Genomic DNA, 25775 nt, shown 5'->3' on the forward strand with positions numbered 1-25775 from the left:
TACTTGGTTTACAGCCACTGTTTCCTAAATAGCCAATCAAAATTTTATGCTGTGGCATAAGATACTGTTTTTATTAATCACCTCTAAGATGTAGGTTCTTTTCTTGTGAATGGTCCTGTAATAGCAATTCAACATATAAGTCAAGCTATAAAACTTTAATCAGAGACTTAAGATTCCAAAACCTGATATTTGTAGTTCTTCATTTCAGCAGTAAACTTAAGTTTTGGAATAGTCTTGGCTTGTCCAGAGACTTAGTTGTGCGGACAAAGCAATCTTAAGAATGAAATAGTGTAGTAGTAGTTTTATCCTAAGTTTGCTTTCCTAAGTCTGTCTCATCCCTGTAGAAGAGGTGTGTGCTGTAATAGCGGAATAGGGAAAAAAACAAACACACAAACTGAAACAGAAAGCCCAAATCAATAAACCTTGTTGCACCATCTCCAAAGAGAGTATAAAAAGATATGTATTACAGTGCCACTGTTGATATTGTAATCTCCTGTGGTTAGAGGACATTTCATTTATTTATCAGACAAAACATCTTCATAAATGTTGTCCTTGGGCTTTAACAGCTTATTACTTGGGATGCAGGACTCAGTCTCCTAAGTTACTGAATGTACTGGCTCTGGTCCAGCAAAACAGTTAAGCACATACTTAAGTGCATTGTTGGATTGGGGCCAGAGGTGCTCAGCAGTTTATGCAACCAAGGCAATAGCGAACCCTTTCTCCAAACATCTAGCTGGGCAGAGTCTTCAGACACAAAAGAAAGTCATAAATTAGACATTGTCCTTGAAGTCAAGTCCATCTTTGTGGGCAGAGGGTTGTTTCCTGCTATGTAACTGTTAATTTCTGTGAAGTCTGGTCTAGTGGGATTCCTAGCACTGTCTCTGAGCTTACTAGATCTCATAGTTTACTTGTGAAAGATCATAACTTGAGTAATTTACTCAGTCTTACTGCGGGTGAACTTGCTCCTAATAAAGCAATTTAGCTTCATTTTAGCCTGGGGGAGTTGGGGCAGCTAGGTTAAAGGTTAAGAATTACTGAACAAAAGATAAACCATAGGAAACCAAACTTCATTAGTTTCACTGCTAGTGAAACAATTTGGTTTTCTTTCAGTTTTTTGCCATTCTTTCCTGCTGTAACATTCTCTATTTTTAGAAAGTATTTTGAAATAGCAATCAAAGATAGTTAGTTGCTTTGGGTGATTTGTGAAGGATACGTTATTGTATAGACTTGCTTGCAAGATTGGTGTTCATCTAGATTTTCAGCTGGTTTCTTTTAACTTGTTTCCACATTTACTTCACAGTTTTAACAGTGCATGTTCAAACCTTAATTTTCATATGAGTCGATCTATCCAGCTACATCAAATACTTTGTGCCTATTGTGAATCTGTATTCATTTACGAGGGAAGATTTGGGGAATAACATACAACCTGCTAAAAAGACTGAGAAGGAATATTACCTTTATTTTAGGTGCAGCTCACTACCTAATTTTTTTTGTTTAAATTTTTATTAAATTTAGGTACTAATAGCTTTCAGATTTCTCCGTTTCGATAATCATGTTTGGGCTGTCCCAAGTAAAATAAAACACAATTCAGTTCTGTTAATTTTTAAAATTTTAGTCTAGTACTCTTCATTTTTTTTCTATTAGTCTCTCATCTCTTCAGTATAAAGTTGTGATTTTTTTTTTTTTTTTAACAAACAGTTCAGATATTGAGATCAGGTGATATATAGGACAAAAATAAGTTTAAGGTTAAAGCAGCTGTATGGATAGTTTTATGGCTATTACTTGAATTACTTTTTAAATTTAGCTCCAGTTAAAATGCGTAACCAGTGAAACTTTCCTCCCAGTTTCATACTACCTTGCTTATTCTTCAGATACACAAATCAATTTATTTTTTAGACTTGTTTTTTCATTTTGTAGGGTATGATGCTACATACTTTCTGTTCTCCCTTTCGCTGACTTGAATTCTTGCAATCCTACTTCGTAAAAAACTGTATAAATTGATTTGGAATATGTCTGCTGTGTTCTTTTCTGCTGACTTAGTTCTGTTAGTTCTTTGAAACACTCATAATACTATTTTTAATATTTTAATGATAGTAGATATTGTACTTATAAAAGCACAATTATAAAAGTAAAATTAATTATTGTAGACATTAGTCTTGTTATTTTTGTGTTTCACAAAGTTGATGATACAGTAATGTCATTATATCACTGTGTTTTAATAATCTAACGGACCATGAAGTTTAAAAGGATTGCATTGTAAGTGGTCAAAACATTCCCAATATTTCGTTCTTTTCAGTTTAGCTATGTATGTGTATATTTTTTCAGATCATTCATCTTGCATAGTTAGCTGAAGGTGTTCTCTTTTTTTCTTTCATAAAATTAAGTTAAAGTTGGCTTGAGTCATTTTTAATCGCCTCTTTCTCCTCAATTTATTAATAATCTTTAATTCATTTTCTAATGCATTTATTCAAAGATCCTGTATATATTTTCCTTTCTTTTGTATAACTTGTTGACTAGCTTTCCAGGAAATTGCAATGGTGTGTCTCTCTTTCCACTGTACTTTGTAAGAGGGAATCAGCTGTTTGTGAAGTTGTGATGGGATTTTGTTCTTTGTCCCATTGTGACTCCACAACACAAATATTGGAGACTTTGGTACGGTAAGATGATGGACTTATTGTAGGGAGTGAGGGGTAAGAGGTGTTCCCTCTTTACAGAATACATTGCAAAAATAATGGACAGTTGCCTGGAGCAGGACATGGACACGCTCATAGGTCTCCTATTAGGAAAAAATTTTACGGGAACTATCTTTCAAATATACAGAAATAATTAGAAATGAAGCAATTTTGATGGACTATAACATAATAAAGTAAAATGATTAATGTGTTTCCTGTTTGATTTCTGACACTTCTGGAAATAGCAAGACGGTTTTATGTACCTATCAGAAGACTTAATCCTGTAATAATAAAAGGCCTTTTCTAATTTGCACAGATGCAGAGGATCCTTACTTAAATCTTCATATCCTTCATCTGGAAAGTCGGGGTTTTGGCAAGTGCTCCTTCCCACAATATGTTGGGTTTTTTGCACTTGCACCTTATTTGATGCATTGATGACTTCATTGATGCTAGAAGGAAGAAGCACTTTCCTATGTCTGCCTTTGTTCCTGTCTAGCAAACAGTTTCTAAATGAAAAGCACTGATGCTTTGCTCTCAACAAGTTCCCTCCCAAATAGACGTAAGGCTTGTGAAGAACAGATTATTTTTAAGGCTCCCATTGGTACATTATAGCATCAGGAATGCTACTGTGATCCTAAATAGGGCATTCTTGTTTTTTCCAGTGAAAAGATTGATGCTGAAAACAATGAATTTTAACAGTGTATTGAGAAATGCATACAGCCTTTGTCAAATTGAGCATTTCCATACCTTTGCAGGGAGATGAGGGTAGTATGTAACTATGTCCAAGAACACACTGTCCCATAGGAGTTGGCAGGTGTCCTGTTAGAATGCATTTGGCATAAGGTTAGTACATGACTGGAAACTCCTGAAAAAAAACCCAAACCAAAACAAAACCCCAGTGTATAGAATGCAGTAATGTCTAGTTGTTTTCCATGCATTGAGTGTTATGAAAACTAATAGCAGCTGTACCAAATTAGTTACCCTATTTCTTATGTTCTAAGATTGTGAAGACTTCAGTTTTTAAAATACTTGAGGCATGACTCATAGAAAGTAACTTCTAAAGTATTTTTGTATGTTGATCAGGTTTAATACATAAAGTTTTTAAAAAGTGGAATACTTCTACTTGATATTTTCATGAAGTTTTTTGTACTTGTCAAAACTTGGATTCAATATTAAGGCAAAGATAAATACATAAGCACAGTAATCTGAAATATTTGCAGGCATTTTCTTGCCTTAAAAGTTATTTTACTTGGAAAGAGTGATAAATATTTAGCTTTTTCTACTTGTGTGTATATTTAGAGGCCTGTCTAAAAACATTTACAACTTTTTGTATCTCTAGTTTTAATTCAGTGAAGGTTGAAATAATGTGATTTGGAATATACTTCCTGACTACATAAGACTATGTTGTTCCTCCAGGTGTGGAAGAACATCTGTGTTATCCTGAAGTCTTTAATTATGTGATCACTTACTGGTTTTTTCCCCTCCCTGGAATCCTTGCTTTACCTGTTACATAGAGCATAGTATATGCACTTAATGAACAGTTGTTGGGTGTTTTTGTTTTCTCCTCATTAGATATGTGTCCTAATGTTCACTATTAAACCTTGCTTTGAAGTCAGAAATCTGAATTTTTTTCCTGGGTTTTTGCTTTTATATAATGAGAGGGTGTCGGAAATTTTGTTCCTGTTTTATCACACCTGTGTGAGAAGAAAGGTGATGGTATCTGCACTTCATGGATGGAGAAACACAAATCCATCAGGCTTCTATAATGTGATTCTTCATGTAACTCAGGATACTGCCTACCATTTTAGGAGTTTAAAGTGCACCTCCCATAGTCTCCTCCTGCATCTGTGAATGTTGAAGACTTTTGCAAATCAGTCCTATATAGACTGGGCATCCAGAAAAGATACCGTAAAAGAGAGAGGTTGGTTCCTGGCATCTCGTAGAATTTTTGTGGCAGAGACAGAAATAAAAATGTTGTTCTGCATGGCAGTTATTCTTTTGGTTAAGTTAATTATGAGACTTTTCTTTCTACAGCTTCAGTCTTGTTTTCTACCTCTCTTCTGTCTGTGTAACAAATGATATAATGCTTCAGGTCTATCTTGTGCCCCGAATGAGTCATGGCCTGTTGGGGGTGATGGGAATAGCAACATGTAGTCGTGTTGTAACGCATATGTAATGTGAACTGAGCTGTTGGAACAGACCACACAGCTGTGTCCAAACTTTTCAGCATTTGATGTAGCAACTGTAATGTTCTCTTTATAGTGTGTTTCTTTACTCTTAATTGAAATGTGAAATGGTATTAACTTGGAAGGCTCATAAGAAGAAAAGGATCTTCCTGCTCTGCTATGTCTGCCTCTTTGTATAACACGTGGTGGTTTTCTGGATAGACTATTGCTGAAAAGGGGAGAATGTGATACTCAGCCAGTAGGTTTCATGTCCTCATTGCTAGCAAAAGTGTTGGGTTGAATTTTAGGCTCTGGAACAAGCCGTTACAGTTTTGGAATACATGGAGAAGAGGAAAGCAATAAAATAAAAATGTTCACTTAAACTGGAAAGGAAAAAGACATTAATGTTTTTGTAGCTAGAACATTTATGCTGTTCTCTATGGCTTGAATACAGTCCTCACTGAAGTGAGGATAAAAATGATATTTAAATCTTGGAGACATTTTTTCCCCTTCACTTTTAAGCAAAACCGTAATTCTGATTTGATTTCTTATATTTAAAACATCACTGTCTTTATGATAAAGCTAATTTTTCAGTGGAAAAGACAAGTAGAGTCTACTGCTGTGAACACATTCCTGCAGTATATTGCAGAATGGGATGCAAGATCTCTCTGGCCAGTGCCAACTAGGCTGATAGGAGCAGGCAGTGCTTACCAGCTTTGGTTCGAGAGAAAGTTTGTGAACCTTGTATAAGCCTGTGCTTCATCTGCTTAGTTGTCATTTTGTCAGAGGTCACCTACAGAAGTGAAGGTGGAGTGTAGAGGTGTGCTAGAGAATTACGACTTACTAGCAAAATCTAGATGGTTTCATTTATAATTGTAATTCGGTTGCTTGTTAGAGCAATAGTGTGCCATTGTATTTGACGTTTTCTACTTTTCCTTTAATCCCAATGTGATGTCTGTCGGGGTACTTGTTTTTCTTTCATAACAACATTGACCTTTATTGAACATTGTATTACTAAGTATAATTAGAAATCTGTTTGTTGGGGAGATTTGCTTTTTTAAAACTACCATAAAAAATGTAAAAACATAATCCTAGCATGTGTTGAAGTGCATTCTGGTGTTAACTTTACATTAAGAGGATATAGTTGGCTTGGAAATCTGCACATTGTCCCAGCATTCAGCATAATTGATGTATGTTGTGTCCGTTGCATTATTTTCTTGTGTAAAAGTTGTTCTTTCAAAAATGGCTTGTTTGCTCTTCTTAAGGCCTTGCCTCTGCTTCAGTTATGAGTGCTACAGCCTGACGTTGCTTAGGAATTTGATCTCTTCTGTGTAACCTGAACTGCTTGTTTCTCTTGCAGCCTCTGGATATCCCTGATGGTCGAAGGGCCCCATTACCTGCTCACTATCGTAGTAGTAGTACACGAAGCATTGACACTCAGACTCCGTCTGTGCAGGAGCGCAGCAGCAGCTGCAGCAGTCATTCACCATGTGTCTCTCCCTTTTGCCCTCCTGAATCTCAGGATGGGAGTCCTTGCTCAACAGAAGATTTACTCTATGACCGTGATAAAGGTGAGAGTAGAATGGCCCACCTTTACCTATGGGAGGCATGTGATGTCCTGCTTTTACAACTACCTTCATTTTACTCATTACATCAGTTTTTGTTTGGTTTGATGATTGTGGAGGGATTGAGGATTTATCTTAAAATTGGTTTTGTTTGTTTACATATCTTTTTCCCTCTTGTTTGTGAAACTTCACAAACATCTTCCATAAATACGTCAGAGGAGCACAGCAAACAGTCTTAACTTATTTATGAAGATTCTAATGTGAAGAATTCAGACTGTAACATGTTTATGTTTAAAAAAGGTTTCAAGAAGCTTTGTGGTAGACTGTATGCTCATCATGGGTGAGTTACTTGCTAATCAAAATGGTGAAGTTTTGGACTGCTTTTACAAGTACTCTGCTTCTGAACTTTTACATTCCACTTGAAGCTATTTGGTGAGGAGCTCAGATACGAGTTTGAACAATCTGATGGAGAGTAATTACTTGTCTGTGTATGTTGCATAACAATCCAAAATTTCTGAATAGCTTATGTGTTTATATGTCAATATCCTGCATTTTTTTTTTCAAAGTCTCTAAAATGTTGTTTGGTTTTGTAGGGGGAGTAAATCGTAGTTTCAGTAATTAAGAGTTACTGACAGAACATGTAGTATGAAAACATAGGCACCAGTGCAAAAAGACTGATTTTTTTGGACAACTGATTACTAATAAAATTATCCTTGGGCTTCTGGTCAGCTAGCTGGAAACATGGACTTTAGTTTGGAGGTATGCAGGGTTTGGGTAAAACATGCAAGCTAAGAGTAGTAAGTTTCACAGAGGAAATTAAAACTTTTAAGATTTAGTGTAGATTTAGCAATGAGCTAAAGACAGTAGTAGCTTGAGGTTAAAAGGTTAAGCTTTTGCTGTAAATATTCACTGTTTAATAATTCTTAAAGTAATTTGGGAGTAAAGTTGGGGAAGGCAGTGGGAGAAACACTATCTTTTCTTGATTTCTTGAAAGTATTGCTTCCCCAGGATGGATTTGAAAGGAAGTAGTGGAAAAACACCTGCCCAAATCCTGAATTGAGGGTGGGTGTAAGTTAACCACATCAGAGTAAAAGTCTCAGCTCAAGATGCTAGTTAGCCATGCTCCAAAAATGAGAGGTATTAGCTCCCCCAGTCCCACTTCTCTTTCTTATAGTATGCGTATGAATTGTAATGTGTTGTCAAGACTGAATCACTATAGAAACATCCACTAAAGTATTAGTACACAAAGGAATGTATTGACAGGTAAATTTGTTCGTATCTGTCCTGATAACAAATATAAGTTCAAAATGAGGAAATGAAAAGAATAATTCCTTTTGCAGTTAGTACTCAAGTTATCAGAGTATTTGGAATTTTCAGTGGTATTTTATTGTCAGTAGCAAGTGAAGACAGTTTGAAATAGTGCATCTAACCTTCTTAATGCTTTGCAGGGGTTTTCATCTCCTGTCTTGGATTTTTGAACAGCTAACTGGAATAAAATTTATTGGTGAACTTTGCAATGAGTAGATACTTACTTGTTTTGGTTTAAAGACTGGCTTTATGTTAGGTTTGTATCAAAAGTCTGATTTAGTAGTAGCATATAGGTGATAGTGACAAACAGCCAGCTTTGTAAAGTTAATATAATTGCATTTTTGAATTAGTTTAAGGTACTTAATACTGTGCTTATGAAAGATAAAAGCTTGAACTGTTCATCACAGCTTTGTTCTTTGAGGACAAGATAGAAAAATGTGTAGCATTTCCAAGAGAAAGTAATCTGTTCCAAGGTTGTAAAAGCATAGCCAGAAAGGTGCCTTTTTCTCTCAGATCGTTAAGATCCCACAGGCCAGTTGTTCTGAATAAGAGAATTATCTTCAAAATAGTTAAATTACAGATAAATAAGGGATATAGGTAGAAATTATATAGGTAGAAATCATAAGGGAGTAGCAAGTTTTGAGGGACAGTTTATTAACATCTGTTGTGGATGTCAACTGCTTTATAAAACAAAACTTGCAAAGTTTTTTGCACCTTCATTGTAGAGGTTTTTGTGATGCTAGAATACAACTGTTGTGAATTTGCTGTGAGGCCTGTTAAGTTTTAAAAAATGCTTTGTATAATCAAATGTAGACAATTTAAACCCAAGATATTTTTCTGTTACATTTCTCAAGTTGAGGTTTTATTTTTCCTCTCTATGGGGATAACTTGGCTTTATCATTTAAAAAATACAATTATCAGCTCTATGAATCAGCTCTTGAGTGTGTGGCTGAATAGGAAAGGAAGGTTAGTAGTTTGAGACACATGAACAGTGAGAGGAGCCAGAACTCTGTACAGACACAGCACTGCTTTACATTTCTAAAGCATCTTTTATTTCTTGAGCAAAGCTGTGCTTTGGCCTGAGGCCCTCACAGCTGCTCTTTGGACTGTATCAGCTGTTTAGTTTACATTTCTGCAAGGAGCTGCTAAATCTATTGAATTTTTCAAAATAAATTAAAGGCTAAATTTCAGAAAAGGCCCAAAATACTGCTCCGAATGAAGCAGTGATACTAAATGGTATTGATTGGATCAGAGAGGGAAGGGTGGGAGAGAAGATATTTTAAGGGTACCTGGCTTTATGATTTTGTTTCAAATATCAGCCTATTTATTGCAAGGCAAGCGACTGCCTTGCTGCATTAAAGCTACTGGTTTCACTAGATCTGTCTTATGATACTCTGGTCCAAGAGACTATAATTCAGAGTGCTACATGGCATACTTAGCAGCTGTGACAGAGGAAAGTTCAAAGGCATCCTAAGGTATAAGCAGATGAAATTTGGGGGGGGGGGTGGTGGTGGTGGTGGTGCAAAAATGGATAGTAAAACCTATTAACTTGTTTTTCAGGGATTTTGATTTAGGTGCTTTTGTGTAGCATTGTGTATTCCCAGTGTTGGTAGCAGGCTGTTACAAGCAGCATGTTCATGAAGATGAACTGAAGATACTTTTTAACTTCTGGGCATCTGATTCATAGTTTTTAAAATGAAAATTGTTCGTGAAGTCTTTGGATAGTCTTAAGAAACAAAGGTATTTTTGAACCTATCAAAACAAATCCTAAGACTCACTGGCAAAGTTTCCTTTGTTTTGTGACTCAAAAAATTGTTTTACAGATTCTTCTTTAGTTTGCCTCCTTTGTTGCTCTAATATATGCAAGCTAAAGTTTGTGGTATTAACTCATCTGGTTAAAATAGTGGGTTTAGTTGTTTAATTACAATCTTAAATATTTTCTAGGTAACAATATATCCATTTTGAATAGTTATGTTTAGAAATTCTATGTGATAGGGCTCCATATTGTCTGCTATGTGGTTATGGTAACAAAACTCACTTCAAAGGTTACATCTGTTAATCTTCAATCATTGTCATCTTAATGAAATGTCATTAGTTGGCTGAAATCTGCCAGTGGAGCACACCCTACTGGTGGAAGTGTGGAAGATGCAGACATGGTCTCTGACATGAAGGCTCATGCACTGCAGCCTCTGAGACAGTAAAAATAAAAAAATGTAAATAGCACAGTTTGAGAATACACATTTGTAGTGCATTAAGGCTTAATAATGTGACAGTTCAGCATTTAAAAGCTTACAGGATACACAAGTGGAGACTGGCTTAAACTGTAAATTCCACCTCTTATCACTTTAACTCATGACCTCTTTTCCCAGTACCCTTTCATTCTTTCACTGCTGCTGGACATGTAGAACCAACACCAAGGTTGTACATGTGAAGCTTGTAATAACCACATATATTTTTCAAATAGTAGTGCGGTATGTGTTTGTTCAAAATAAAAAGCTAACAACTTAGTAAGCTTTAAAAGCAGGGAGGGTAAAGAGGGAAACTGAATGGTTAAATTATACAGTTTGGGTTTTTGTTTTTTACTTTTTTAACAGCTGTCTTATATAGAAAGTTTCAGCCAGACAGGGCTAAATAAACCGAAAACTTGATTGAAAGCTGAACTGGCTAGACAAGGCTCTAGGTCTTCCAAGAACTGACTTAACTTTGAATTCTGTTCGATTCTTCCCTTGGATGTACTTCCACAGTTTTCCACTATTTGGTGGAATGAACAGTAGCACATTTTATGTCTCAAATTTTTTAAATAGAAACTTGGATCTTCAAATTTACATATTAGAAGGAGGAAACAAACTGTCTGGGTTCTGTTAATGATTTCTGTGTTTGGAATGAGCTGTGTGGGCCAACAGTGGAAAGATGCCAACAGGACCATCATGCTCCCAGCTTGGCAAATATCTGTATTGTCTCAAAGCTTTTTCTGCCTTCGTACAATTAACACCTAAAATTCTGTAAATAGAAGTTCTGTGTTCACTCTGTACAGCAGGGAAGAGCTGAATAATCAATACACTACTGAGGTTCACTTCAACTGTTTTTCTTCTCATATCTTTCATAGTAAATCTCCAAAGGGAAGTGTGACATTTGAGTTTATATGTGTCTTCTTGTAAGAGAAAGCAGAGATGTTTCAAAACCTCTAATGATTAGCCTTTGTATTTGTGTCATGGTTATACAAAAGTTTATGTAGTTACTGTTTGCAAGCTGTTAAAGACAACTTTGTATGCTTCAGTGAATCTAGATCATAGTGCTTGAAGCTTTGGTTAGTTTTCCAGTGTCGCTCAAATGGCACATGTGAACAGCAGAATAAACAAAGCTATCTTGAGTTAAAAATGGTAAAAGTACCTCACATTGGTGGAAAGACTCAAAAGGAGCTAAAGCAAAGAGCAGTTACTTCTCTCCAAATAAGGTGCATTTGTAAGTTGGGGCATCCTCTTTAACTTTGCCATTTTATTTCCTTTTTTTTAAATTGTAAGCCCAAACAGAGAATAGGGAGCCACTAATACTAGCCTGAGATAGATGTTGCTCTTTGAAAAAGTATGAGCCACTGCAGAAAGCTAATTTTCTGTAATTATTTTTGTACCTACTTTATTTCCTTAATGCATTGAATATCATGTTGCCAAGATGAGTGTTTAAGGTGAACCCTTTCATAGTCGTAATTTTTCAAACTTTTGTGCTTCTGCCATTACCAGAGTTGAGCCTTCTATCTTATATATAGTTTTCCAAGAAGTACAAAAAAACCTGCCTATTGCATTTTGTCCTTGATCTTCACACCTTTAGTTCTGTGTCTAGTAAAATACACACAGAGAGTTATGGAGAATGCCTGTGTAGTGATGAGTAAATTTATTTTGGAGACTAAAACAACTTCACAATTGTGAAGCAAATAAGGTAGGGCATTGTAATGATGAGGTGTCAGTACCTGTGTTACAAACATGCTTTGTTTCTTTGCAGCTTCTGAACTATTCATGAGACTAATGAGGTCAATATTCCAGTGAAGAATTATGTTTTAAAATAAGATACATGCTGTATACACACATTTTCCATAACTGTGTTTATACAGTGAGAAGGCATATTATCATTACCCCTCATAATTCCTCTGCATGTATTATGCATGTATTATGCATACTACCTTGTTCATTTATGGTTTTTGAAATACATAATAAAAGAATGTATTTGTTTCCAGGATCACAGCTCTGCTTTGTTGCAATTGCAGTGTTCTGGATAAAAATATCCTCCTGTTATGTGTTGTTATATGATAGATTACTGCTGCACTGAATCTTTTATTCAGAAGAAATGTGCTATACAAGGGTGTGCTATACAAGAAATAACCTGCAATAAAGGAAGCATTGTGGTAGAAGCAAACCGACATATAGTGGCTAAATTGTGAAAAAAGGCATCTTGTTTGGAAATCAAATTTAATTAAAAAGCACTCTCAATCTCTAGTAATATAACTGCTTTAAATTTTCAGACAGTGGGAGTAGCTCACCGTTGCCCAAGTATGCCTCATCTCCCAAACCAAACAACAGCTACATGTTCAAACGAGAGCCCCCAGAGGGATGTGAGCGAGTGAAGGTCTTTGAGGAAATGTCGTAAGTAATGCCTTTTATATCAGCTGGTATCTGCAAAGCAGTAAACCTGTTTACTGAGCCTATTCAACTGCAGATGAATAAACTATTCCAGCTGATGAGTTTTTCAGGAGCAAACTATTCTTAGAGTTTGTACAGAAGAAGTTGAAGTGTTCATGTTGGTTTGAAGAGGAAATGGAGTCTTTTATGCTTGAACTCTTTTTGTGCATTTATAAAAGGCAACAAAAATCCAAGCAGAAAAGATAAGGTACATTTAATTTCCTAAGCATTTATAAACCTCTTTCCATATATTTTTTTATTAACTTTTTAAATGTTCGTGGGTTAAAACAAAAACTCCCTTTGTCATAATTCTGTATCAGTTTCAAGCGTAGGTTATGTTTTGATGTGTATAAAACATATAAAATGGAATGAAACACATGTAAACTGTTTGTAGACAGTAGTATGCTTATGGTCTAGACTTTGCTCACTATTTTCACTGAGCAAGAAATCAGAAATTAAACTCTTGGCCATCGTGTCTTCTTACCTTAGACCCAGCAGTATTTGAACACGTGCTGTTGAGGTTGCATGCTAGCACCTGTGGATGAAAGAATTAAGGAGGGGATGTTTCTTGCTCTAACAGCATTCACTGCCTGCTGGATGGTGAAGGAGTAATGTTGGGTTGTGGAGGAAACCTCCAGACAAATTACAGAATGTGGGAAAGGAGAGGTCTGTTTCATGGAGGTTCTCAAAGGGGTTTGATATGACTAAATGTGTTGTTGCTGCACTGTTTTCATTAAAGAAGAATTTGTGCCATTCTAAATTACTGTGGCATTTTTTCAAGTGCATATGTATTGCAGATTTTTCTTGCTGGAAGTTGCATGTTTATCCAGTACTTACCAAGTCATTTTTGTGACAGTGCTGTTTTTAATGCTGTGGATCAGTTAGCTGACTACCAATATGGAAGATGTTTGCCCCTCTGTCCAATTAATCCCATTCCTTGTCATTCACATTTTAGCAATGTGTAGAACCACAAAGTTCATGACGTATAAAACATCTTGGTTGGCCAGGTATATAATGTTTTTTCTTGTTGTAGGTCTCGTCAGCCTGTCTCAGCGCCTCTCTTTTCATGTCCTGACAAAAACAAGGTTAATTTCATCCCAACCGGATCAGCTTTCTGTCCTGTAAAACTTCTGGGCCCCCTTCTTCCCGCTTCAGATCTGACGCTGAAGAACTCTCCAAACTCTGGTCAAAGCACAGCTTTGAGCACCCTGACTGTTGAGCAGCTTTCGTCTCGGGTCTCTTTCTCATCTCTGTCAGATGACACCAGCACAATGGACTCTACAGAGGTCCCAGTACAGCAGCCGTCTCAACAGCAGCAGCCGCTTTTGCAAGAAATTCAGACTGAAGACCATTCCTCTCCTCAGAGCTATGTGTTAATCTAGACCAAGGTGGAGCAGGCCTCTGCCCTGAAACAAGGATTGAGGATATAATAGTTCAGATACATCTGCATGAGGTGGCAACCTTTCAGAACAACACGGAATACTTAGCAGCATTCAAAAAAATATCTCATCGCTGTTCTTGGCAGGGACAGAATTCATTCAGCATTTTTCGTGAGAAAGCAGTAATGCCTGCAGAATCCATATATCATTAAGCGTTTTAAGTGGAGACTATGCATTTCATAGTATGTTTGACCAGATTAGTACTGTGTCCTGTGTTCTGTTTCAAATTCTACAGTATAAATAAGCTCTATATATATTAAAAAAAAAAAAAAGTTGCCTGTCTGAATAGAAAATGTCTTGCTGTGTTGTGTCCTATGGAAAATACTGTACTTCAGGATTATGTTTACAATTGATCCAGGTGTTTATGTTTCTAACTTCTGTAATACACACAATGCAAAAAAAAAAAAAAAAAAAAAAAAAAGACCACAACAGTTGCACAGTGCCCACCCTAAGGCCTAGCTTCAGGTACTTCTCTCGAAGTGTAAACTCAGGTAACTTGGAATGTATATCATATTGGAATATAAAATATTTTACAGCTACAAAGCTAAAGAGGGAACATCACTCTTTTGCCTTTCCTTATTTTATGCATTAATATTTCCTCATTACATTCCACTTTCTTGGAATAAGTGCATTCAGATCCAGGTGAACGATGACCCTGGACATGGGTGAACATGAGGAGAACCAGCAAATCTGTGATGTATATCACTTTGTCATGTGCTTACAAGTAAAACAACTGTTGCATTTACTGTCATTTCAATATATGTAAAAATGTGGCATTTAAAGGTTTCAGGTGTTGCTCAGTTAATGACTGTTAAACTGTTGCAAATAAAAGTGTTCAGTACTAGGCTGTACATGAGAAACATTCCACGTTGTGTGTGAGAGGATTTTGAAAGACAAGAATGTTTTTGTTCAAGGACAGAAATTCTTTCAGGTTTCACAGGGGGGTGATGGGGATTTCCTCTCATGTTTTTGTTGGCAGTTAAGGATGTGAAATGCTACTGTTACCGTCTAAAAGTCAAATTAATGTTTAGTTTCTCTTTTGGAAATGTTCATTCATTTGCTGGTTGGAAATAGGTTTTCAGATTTTGTCAAGCAGTGTTAGATGAGCTGCATTTTATTTATGTAGTGAGTAATTGTGTTTGGATTAAAAGTCCAAAAGTAGCAAGTGGGTGTTCTAAGAGGGATGGGGAAAACAGTAGTTTTAAGTTCATGTTACTTAATCAAAGCTTCTTCCATAACTTTCAGTTACTTAAGTTGTGTGTGTTAAAAGTGTGTTTTTCCCCCCTTCTTAAGTGTGAATAATAATAATAAAAAAAATTCCTTGTAAAATAATCCTGGTTTTGCAGGCTGGACACTTTCTCAGAATAGTACATGGCAAGAATGGGTTAGTGGTGCTCTTCTGTTGTACTGGAACAAGAGGAGCATTGCTCTCAGAGATAATTTCCTGTGATACAAAGAGGACCCCAAAGGCAAAATAAACTTGATGTTCTTGCTCCATTGCTTTCAGCTCAGTGGAACTACATTTATGCTGTCTGCTCCTAAGAGAATAAGGTTCACCTTTTCCAGGAACTGAAGAGATTAGTAGCCTGCAGCTACTGAGCATTTAAACTTGCTCCATTATGTTTTTTTCCTCTTTTGAAGATGAGATTGGAGGGGGGTGAGAGTGAGCCACCAATAACTACTCACTAAATATGTGCTTTCTTTAGAGATAAAAGATCGTTTTCTTTTTATTACTGAGTTTTTGTTAATACTATCTTACAAGGTGGAATTTGCAGCCTATAAAGCAGTTGCTGTTTTTTGACTCCCCTTGCAGAAAATAGGAGGAGAGGTCTGTCTCTAACCATTTTCATGTGAAAAACCTTGAAACACAACAGCCATCTTTAACCCTACTAATCTCAGGCCTAGGTGAAAACACTATATATTTTATAGACTGAAGATAAAGGGGAGAAAATACTTGTAAGTATCGATTCCTTTTAATATTTTTCTTTCTAGATTAACATTGTGCAGTATCATGACCTTTTTATGCTCTGGTAATGTCCAGGTAAGAAATCGTAGTCTGTTATTGGTGTTAGGTTATCAGGGGATATGATGAGTGGTTTTTAGATCAGTGATGAAGTCTGTACAATATTGGCAATGCCATTATGTGTTCTTTTAATTTTTTCCATGAGAAACTAAATATTAATTAAATTGCACATTTGTTCTTAGCAGATTTGAAGGTTTTGAACCAAATGTGTTAAAGCTAATGCTTTGCCATGTAAATTTCCCAGCAGTTGTTTATCTCAATTGTATTCTACATCCAGCTGTAGAAATTTGTCAAATATTGTTTAAAGTTTTGTACATAGATGTACTGTTATTTCTAGCCACTGTGCTGAACAGTATTCAAGTTATCACACAATATTGCTTTACACAAGGAAATGTGTGGCTTTTGTTTTGTATTTTTTTCGTTATAGAAGTTCCTGTGTCTTATTTAAATAAAAACTATAGTTAAAAAAAAAAAAAAAAGTTGTGGGAACGACACACAAAAGCAGTGGTTCATTTATTTGTTTTGGAACTGTGTATGAAACACCACAGAATAAGATTAAAGTTTAATATTGTTCCAAATTTACATCTAGAATAATGTCAACCATGTATCCTTGACTAGTGTGCTGTGTCTTCTAGAACAAGATAATCTCTTATCTATTGATTTTTTGCATAACACTGTTCTGAGATGGGGAAAAAAAATCTAAAAATAGCTGAGTGCCTGAATGTGCTTAAAAATAGCATATTTTATTCATATAATGAGGTTTTTCTTCAGAGCATATAAAAAAAAAATCATTTAAGTGTTATTGGAAACTGTGTATCCGCTGCTGTGTTTGTGGTATGGCTAATCTCAAGTTATCTGTTGAAAATTATGAAAGCCATTAGATGTTTCACTATGTGAAACTAAACTAAACCCCTAAAGGATGTGGTATAAATCTACTGACAGTCTTGGTTTCATGTTGTTTTGTATGAGTCAAATGATTGTCATTTGACTTGCAGAATAATTCTTTCCAGATGGGGGGTGAGGGGGAGGGAGGAAGAAAGAAGAATAATACTTAAATACATGTAAATCCTCCAAAGACAGTGTTTACTGAAGAGCACTATGGCAATAACCATCAAAAATGGTCTAATGCTTGTTACCAGTAAGTGGAAATGTAACTTTTCCGCATCTGAAAGAGCACAAGGTTTCGATGTGACTATGTTAAAACATTAACTGAAAGTTAACTAAGTGCTGAAAGTCTGGAGCGTCGAAGGGTATAGTATCCCACTCTGCTATGAAAGTGCTTGCTGTCCTTCAGTCAGAAACAGTTTGATTTCAGCCATTTCATCACCAGCTTGTAGGGCATGCTCGGAAAAGCTACGTGACCACCTTGTCCTCTAAAGGGATTTGGCTGCTGCAGTTTTGGGCTGTCCTTGGGTGGGAGGGCATTCTCTTCTCAAGAATTACTTTGACAAAAGCGTGTAGCTCGCCCTGAAAAGATGTGATGCAGCTTGTACCACGGGTTGCTTTTTCACCATCCCTGTGAACCTAGGCCTTGCCTGGTTAGTTACAGTTGTGGCAACGTGCCACTTGCACGTAGGCCACACTTCAAAGTTGTGTGCTTGGTGTAATTCACTGTATTATGTCCTCCTTAAAGCCAAGACAAGCAGTCTGAAAAGTGCTGAGAGTAGAGAGTTAACAAAATAATTTTGTCTTGTTTCCCTGCTTTGTGACTAAAAGATCTTCCTTGATTTGAATGTTACATTTTCTAGTATTTCATGGCTCTGGAAGTGGAGTCTTCAGAGACTGGAGGATGGTGTAAGGGGAGCTCTTGGCTACATATGCTGGGGGTAGGGGGCAACAGATAGTGACCTGCTTTTTTTAGAAAGTGGGGTGCTGTCAAGGAAATGATTTATGGCTTCCTGACAAATTGGCTCTTGGGAAGGGCCAGATAGTGGCCCAAGGATAGAATCTCCATATCTTCACAGTATTTAAACGTAAGCCTGGAGTAATACAAAATAAACACAAGAAATTGCATGGATTAGCAATGTTGACTGATGTCGCAGTTGCAAGCGAAGACCACCAAGGCTTAGCAAACTAGCTCCTGGCCTTGCTCCATGGTAATGTATTGATACCTTCAGCTGTTACTTGTGGTAAAATCCAGGCAGCTTGAAGATGGTAGATGACTTGTAGAAGTATAGATCACTTACTGTTGTAAACAGCCTGGCTTGCTTTGCAAAACATAGCCATGCAAACACAAATTTGAAGCTACACAACTGGGAGGAAATAACCGTAGTTCCTCTAATGTGTTTGCAGAACTTAAATGCAAGGAAAAAGTGAGCAAAAGCTGGGAAAGTACATCTGTTACTGGGATGTACACGTACAGCCATTCATAGTTGGTGCTTGGCTAAAGGAAGCTGTTTGATCAAAGACTGTCATGCAGTGAAAATATGTGTATCTTGTCTCCGCATCAGTGTAATGGGTCCTGAAAAAATGCCTAGTTCAGGAGAGACTAAAAGGCTGGAGAAGGCTGAGAGAAGAGCTATAGGAACGAGTGAGGTACTGGAAAAAACAGCAAGGTTTTGTAGGAGCTGAACATGTTTAACTTGGTTGAGGAGTGACTTAATTCCAGGTAGTAAATACCCACATATAAAATACTTAGTAATGAGCTATGAGCTGCTTAAACTTAACAGACATGAAATACTAAAGCAGTAAGAAGATGAAGCTAGATGAATTCACACTAGAAACGTGGATTTATTTTAGCACTAAGTATAATTGGGTACTGGGCGAACTTGTAAAGGTGATGTTTTTCAAGTACTGATATGTTTAAAAAGAGATGATTTTACAAAGGATATGCTCATAGAAGATGTTTTTAATAAGCCTTACTAACTCATGATTATTCGGGGATTTTTACATTTCAGTTGATTTTAAAGAGGTAGGGCTTTTTAACTACTGTCAGCATTCTTGCCTCAATAAAAAAAGTAGCATGCTTCAATATTTTTAACTATGGAATTAACACTTTTTTTTTAAAAAACTGTCTGGAATAGCTCTTTGAAGATAATTCCTGGCTTCTGAAAACCTTTGGTTTGTGTCACACATTCATGAAGTCTCCAGTAAAGCAGAGGTGGTTGTGTAAGTTGTTTTGATTTCTGTCACCTGAATAGCACCATAATTTTGGAGACATGGCAAGAAACTGGAGAGTAGGTGGTGTCGTCTTGGAGTGCAACAGGTCACAGAATGTGTCACTCAAATGGGGCTGACAGGAAAACACTGATTGAGCAGGTAGTGTTTTCTCAGTAAAGACCACGTTGGAAGTGAGTGAACATGCAAGTTAAACTGCTAAGTCAACTGACAACAACAAAGATGACCCCTTTTTTAAGAACAACTTGAAATTTTATCTCGGGCTGTAACAAGTTCTGATGTTAAATTGGCTGCCTTGAGCTGTAGCCTGGAAGCTCAGATGCAGAGGAGCTGGAAGCTTGGGAGAAGAGGAAGTTGTGTAATCTTTTTTTTCCCCCTTGAATTAGAAATTGAGTATGTTAATGAAGCACGATCAGGCTAATAACTGCGCATGTAGACAAATTTGGAGGGGGGGGTGTGTGTTAATTTTTTTGCGTGTGTATGTGCATACTGACATGTGAGGTGAAGCTTTGCAGTGATTTGCACAGTTCTTGGTTGAGAAACAGAGTTTGCTAAGGGCAGTGTATGTTTAGTAATACCCATGGCAACCTATTTCTTGTACCCCTGTTTTACTTCTGCTTCTCCAAATAAGCTGTAAGTAAATAACATTATCTAAATCCAGACTGCTAGGCATAACCGTCATGTTAACTAATTCTGGGTGTCTAACTGCTTACTGCAAGAGGAGATGAGATCTGAGCGCTCTTGAGATTTTTGTGGAAGGAGGTTCTTTCTCCAAGGAGGAGAAAACTAAAAGAAACTAGACTCCCTGTTAAGATTTGGTGCCAAAAGGCTGGGTGATACAGTTATTCCTTTCTGATTTCTAGCTGGGTAAGATTTTCTAGTCCTGCCCTATCTCTGTGATGCAGAGGTTTCTTAGGAAGTAACAGTCTCCCTTTCCATAAATTGGTGGTATCTTTGGGCTTGTTATGTAGGGAAGGAAAACTCATTCTTGTGAAAAGTTAAAAAAGTAATGGTGTTACCTTTAGAAACTAAACGTTGGTTTTAATAAATAAGGGAAAAAAAAAAAAAAAAGCTTGACTCTGCTTTTGTAATTCCATTGGATTCTAATTCATTGTACCTCCTAAGAATGCTGAAAAGCATTCAGCATTTTGGTGTCAGTTGCTGAAAAAAATAAAAACTTTCAGGTGTAGCCTTACATCTCTGTGACAGTACAGAGATGGTACCATACTACAGGCTTTGACTGCATGGCTTTGTTTTGGATGAGGCATATGCATGTACGTTAGGGATTGCCACCTCATTCAGACACTCTTGTTCATGAAGTGAAGTCGGGTACAATGGTGGATGTGTTTTCTTTTCTAGTGAAGAATGCCAGGGAGACAGTTTAGACACTTTCTGAATTCAGTACCTAAGAAACCAGCTTCCCTCTAGGGAGGGCTTTCTGTTTTGACCCTCGTCTGGAGGGGAATACTAAACCCTTGGGAGTGGGGTGGCAGGGAGGAATGGTGGTAGTACGTCTTTCATTTTCTAAGTAGTGGAAAAGCACAGGCAGCCTAGGCCCTACCTGTACCCGATTTGGAGGGTAACCTTGTATGTGCATATTTGTATGTAGAGGAATTTCTTTGGGTTAGGAAGACAGTGGATGCCTTAATACTCCAAAGAAGCATTAGCCTGGATAAGTGTTTTTTGTTCTTTGAATCAGGTCAGATATAGATTGCAATCTGTCTCTGTGGTGGTGTCCTAACTGAAAGGCTGTTGAATGCAGCACTTGTAGCATGATTTGGGTTTGTATCCAGTAAGTGAGAAAAAGTACCTACTAGATTAGACAACAAGCTAGATACTCAGGAAAAAAAACCACCTTGTTTGGGAATCCTGTGAATACTTCAGTGTGGGGCATCCCAGCAGCCTGGGGTCTTTGCTACTTGTGTAGTTGTCCTGTGGTGCCTGTGGAAATGCACTGAGGGAAACTAAATAAATATTTATGTGTCTTTAGGACTAGGGACTGTTGAATAGAATTTTAAGAGTATTCTGGATGTAGAAAGTCAATTTATGGATATAACCTTTTTGATCAAAAATGTCATGATTGTCATAACTGTCATTTGGAGCAGGTTTCTCAGGCAGTATCGAGTTGAGTTTGGAGTATCTCCAGGAACAGAGACTCCATGACCTTTCTGGGCAACCTGTTCCAGTGTTTGACCACACTCACAGTAAAAAAAGTAATTTGGTATGTTTAGATGGAATTTCCTGTATTTCAGTTTGTGCCCATTGTCTCTGGGCACCACTGGGAGAAGTCTAGCTCCATCTTTTTTGACACCAATCCACCTCCTCCCATTTCAGGTATAGATCTGCATGGGTAAGATTCCCCCCTGAGCCTTGTACAGTGCTGAGTAGAGAGGAAGGAGCAGCTAATCCTTGACTTTGGAGCAGTTAATCCTTGAAAATCAACCAGGTGTCCTGGACTCCTTTCCAGGGTTACATTCTATGGGGTTCTTCCAAGCAGGTCCCTAAAGGGGGAAAAGTCCGCTCTCCTAAAGTCAACAGTTGTGATCCTGCTTTTTGCTTTTTTTTTTTTTTTTTTCCCTTCCTCTCAGGAGACTACACTTCTGTCTTCTGGTAACTTCAGCCAAAGCTGTCCCCAACCTTCATGTTCCTGGCTGGTTGTTCTTTGTTTGTAGCTATGAGAGCATCTCCCCTCACCAGCTCCTTGACTTGGCTGTCTCGGGCAGTTTTCAGGGTACTACAGAAACCTCCTGGATTGCTTGTCTTTTGCTGTGTTGTCCCTCCAGCAGATCTCAGGATGGTTGAAGGCCCCCAGGGAACAGGTCCTGTGGATGTGAGGCTTCTTCCAGTTTTCTGAAGGCCTCATCTACTCCTTTGTGATCAGGTGGTCTTGTAGCAGATACTCACCACAGTGTCAGCCATGCTGGTCTGCCCACTAATCCTGACCCCTGAGCGCTCAGTTGGGTCACCCCTCATCCCCTTGGGGGATCCACACCTTCCCACATAAAGGGCAGCTTCCCCTCCCCACCATCCTGTCCAGTCCTATCTAAAGAGCCCATATGCAGCCACGGCAGTGCTCCAGTTGTGTAAGCTGTCCCACCACAACTCTGATCCCAGTGAGATGGTAGCCCTGCAACTGCATGCAGGCTTCTAATTGCTCCTGTTTGTTCCTCAGGCTGTGTGTGTTAGCCTACAGCCTCTTCAGGGAGCCACCCTCATCTCCCAGAAGTGCTCGGAGAGCTCCCCGCAGTGCTGTTGTCTCAGTACTCTGCTTATTTGTTTATTTTTCATCTCTGAGGTGCATCTTGACAACATCATCCTATACCCTCTGTTTGCCAAACCTGGACCACCACTTATTCACTTGGCCAGACTGACCTCAGCAGTGTCTCCGTGACATCCTGGACCCGAGTCTCCAGCAAGTTGCAAACCTCCCTGGATGGTGGGTCAGGGCGTTGCTCACTGCCGCCTAGGACAGCTGCACGGCCCAGGTGTGGCAGGTGCAGGGACTTCTTGGGACATGGCTCCTGGGTCACTGGCCCTGTTCTGCAGGTGCAGATCTGCAGGTGGAGCAGGAGCCGTCCTTCTGGTGTCAGAAAGTCACCAGCTCCCAGCCTTCACTGTGGTGGAAGTCTCCATTTCCCAACCCAGTAAGTACAGGCTCTGCCTGCCCCTCCTGTGTAGGAGTCTCCTTTCTACCATCTGGTTACTGTGAGAGGTTTCTTCCTTCTTGTTGCAAACCAAGAGGATGTGACCTGGTCTCCTGCAGCCTTCAGGACTTCAGACAGGCACCATCATGGTGTTGTTATGGGCTCCAGCAGTAAGCTGGGGACAGGAACCATCATGAGCCTGTGAGTCTTGGTAAGACTGGCCCCAAGCTGCTTGATGCTGTTGTGGTTCAGGTGTTGGGTTTTTTTTCATATGCCCTGGTGCAGAAACCTAAGCACCTTGGTAGAGATTTTATTGATGCTGATGGTGTGTATATTGGATTAAGTCTTCCCTGTGGAAAGGTACTTGCTTCACTTTGGCAGTCCTCCCTGTGGAAAGGAACTTATTTTGTTTTGGTGATGCTATGCAACAGGAGGACTTATTTTGGGGCCTTAAAAACATTTCCCTGTATCTTAAAACACTTTCCTTTTTTCACTGGGATAACAACCATCAAATAAAACAACATTACATACCTCAACCTCAATTAAGTCCTCCATTAGATACTTCATGTGTTTATGGGGAATGGAGAGGGAACCCAAAGCACTTACAGACAAGCCGTACTGTTCATTAAAAACCACCCTAGGACAGACAGTTCAACCTGCTCCTGCAAATCTCAAGTAAGAAAATGATCCCTTATGGATTTTTAGTGCTTTCCGATTGCATTTAATGTCTGCTGACAGGATGGGCTGTGAAAATGGGTGGGGGCAAGAGGGAGGCCTTGAAGCAGTGTCAGTACAGCCTTTCTTCCTGAATGCCTGTTTGCTTTTTAATCTTGTTTCCCTTTATACTTTGTTTTGGCAACATTCCCATGGCTTAAACTGCGAGTGGCAAGATGGACCTGCACGCTCTGAGGTCTAGCCAGCCTTTGAAGCATGGCAATAATAACTAATGAACATGGCAAAGGCTTAGCTCTCCTGCCTTCAAGGAGATCCAGATCGCTTTCCTTAAAAATGAAAGCAAAAGCTGCAAAGTGCTCAGTGTGGGAGGGGGAGGAAGGGTTAAGGGTTGACGAAAGGAAGATTTTGTTCAGTTAAGACTTTCTGTAATTATTCCCCAACACGAAGAGCAGTAACAGGTGTGTATGTCTTGCAGGTAAGCTTGGTTGTGGTTTGGTGACAAGTAGAGGTGACCACAGGCCCTGCGCAAGGGCTCTGGTCGTGCTGTTGCTGCTGCTGACACCTCCCCACTGTGCAGGCTTGCATGTCTGTGTGACCATTGCTGCTTCAAACATTTTTTTTTTTCTTTCCTTGATTTTTTTTTTTTGGCTAAGTTTTCAGCCAGATCCATGCCATTACAGGCTCTTCATTCAGTTGGAAAAACCTGCTAGGACGTGGTGGGGTGGTGGCCCACATTTAGATGGGTTTGGGATGCTCATGGACATGAGCTCTGGGCAAGCTTCTGCAACTTAAAAGCAAGGGCTGGCATTTTGGGGAGAAAGCCTTGAATTGCTCATGTGCCTTTGGCTCCTTTGCAGCCCTGATTGCTGTCACCAAATCCAGGGTCAGATCAGCCCAAGACCCAGGTGACCCATAGATCAGAAAAACCCCTCAGGGCTTGTCTCATTCTTCAGAATCTCTGTTGTCCTCTAAAAATCAAATCAAACTATGACCTGCCCCACCACAGTGAGAGTGGCTCTCTGTTGTCAGACTTTGGTGTCTGAAGCTCTGGTGCTCAAGTTCAAAGCAGAGATGATCATGGGAGACCACACAGACTGCCTAAACAGTCCAGGAAAACATGCAGCTGTAACAGCAAAGCATTTACTTCAGTCACCCATGATTTTAATTTTTGTATTTTATGTGTCAAGGGTTTATTCTGATGATTGCACTTGGAATAATACTAGGGGTTTGGCTTTTTCCTTGGATCCTGCTCCTGTTACATTCAGTATGCTTGTTTCCTGCAGCCAGCTGTTATCCACCCACCTAGATGGAGACAAGGTGGATGATTTAATTGTGTAGCACTTTTAAATTTTTTTTTTTCCTCTCTCAGTCTGTTGATGAAGCAAGCATATGGCTTCCAGCACCTGTCCCGGGGCCTTTCCTACTGCCATAATAGCTGTGGAAGTCCAAAATAAAAGAAACACCCTACAGAGTAGGTTTCTGGGCTAGATTAAAGACTTCTATTTAAAGAGAACACTGGCTGTAACTTTGTTAACAGCTTAGGAAGGTCTGCAGTCACTTCTAAAATACCTTATCTACTTTTTTCTCTTTTTTTTTTTTTTTTTAAAAAAAGTATTCATTACCCCATAAAGATTCCAACAGCAACTAGTGTAAATAGCTTGCAGGTAGAATGAGCCAGACCTTCACCTCCAAGCTACAGCACGTTTCTCTCTTCAATTTAAATTTTTTATTTTTTTGAAAGCAGCCAAAACATCACACCCTTCCACTATGGATTAATTACAAGGTTGGGCACATCAAGCTTTCACTATGGTAGAACAGAGTTAAAAGTTGATGCAGTTGATGGGAGTTGTACACTGTTCCCTGGCAAATGGCAGCCTCCTCACTTCATCACAGAATGGTTTGGATTGGAAGGGACCTTTAAATGTCTTCTAGTCCAACTCCCTGTGATGGCCATCTTTCACTAAATCAGGTTGTTCAAAGCCCCATCCAGCCTGACCTTGAACACTTCCGATGATGCGGCATCTGAAACTTCCTGTTTCAGTGTCTCACCACTCTCATTGTAAAAAATTTGTTCCTTATATCTGATCTAAACCTTACCCTCTTTCAGTTCAATTCTGTTTCCCCTTGTCCTCAGGCCCTGGTAAAAAGTCTCCCCCTGTCTTTCTTACAAGCCTCCTTTATATACTGAAAAGCCACAGTAAAATCTCCTTGGAGCCTTCTCCAAGCTGAACAACCCCAACTCTCTCATCCTTTCTTCATAGGGGAGGTGCTTCAGCCCTCTGCCCAGTTCTGCACCCCTTCTCTGGACCCACTCCAGCTGGTCTAACATGGGGGGGCTCCTGTGCAGGCAAATACCTTGTGTTACTTAAGGGGAAGATTATACTGATTTCTAATTAGTCAACAAGGGGAGAAGTGAATATTATGCTTAGGAGAGCATGGTTAATGAACACCTGGGTAATGGTCTGATTGACTGCAAAGCCAGTCTGCCTTGGGGCTG

At 38.6% G+C, this 25775-nt stretch overlaps 1 protein-coding gene across 4 annotated transcripts in view; it reads left to right on the forward strand.

The window, feature by feature from the left end:
* GLCCI1 (glucocorticoid induced 1) overlaps positions 1 to 14223 on the forward strand; it is a 57223-nt gene extending 43000 nt beyond the window's left edge. For 2 of the 4 annotated variants that reach the window (XM_074900332.1, XM_074900333.1), the window contains exons 6-8: positions 6198 to 6408; positions 12224 to 12344; positions 13414 to 14223. In XM_074900332.1, the coding sequence (XP_074756433.1) occupies positions 6198 to 6408; positions 12224 to 12344; positions 13414 to 13762 (681 nt within the window). In that variant the 3' untranslated portion in view covers positions 13763 to 14223. The remainder of the gene's footprint in view (positions 1 to 6197; positions 6409 to 12223; positions 12345 to 13413) is intronic. The other 2 variants (XM_074900334.1, XM_074900335.1) reach the window with 1 other exon arrangement.
* Positions 14224 to 25775: the final 11552 nt, after the last annotated feature.

The sequence above is a fragment of the Athene noctua genome, chromosome 2 (genome assembly GCF_965140245.1).
Source record: "Athene noctua chromosome 2, bAthNoc1.hap1.1, whole genome shotgun sequence".
Lineage (NCBI taxonomy): Eukaryota > Metazoa > Chordata > Aves > Strigiformes > Strigidae > Athene > Athene noctua.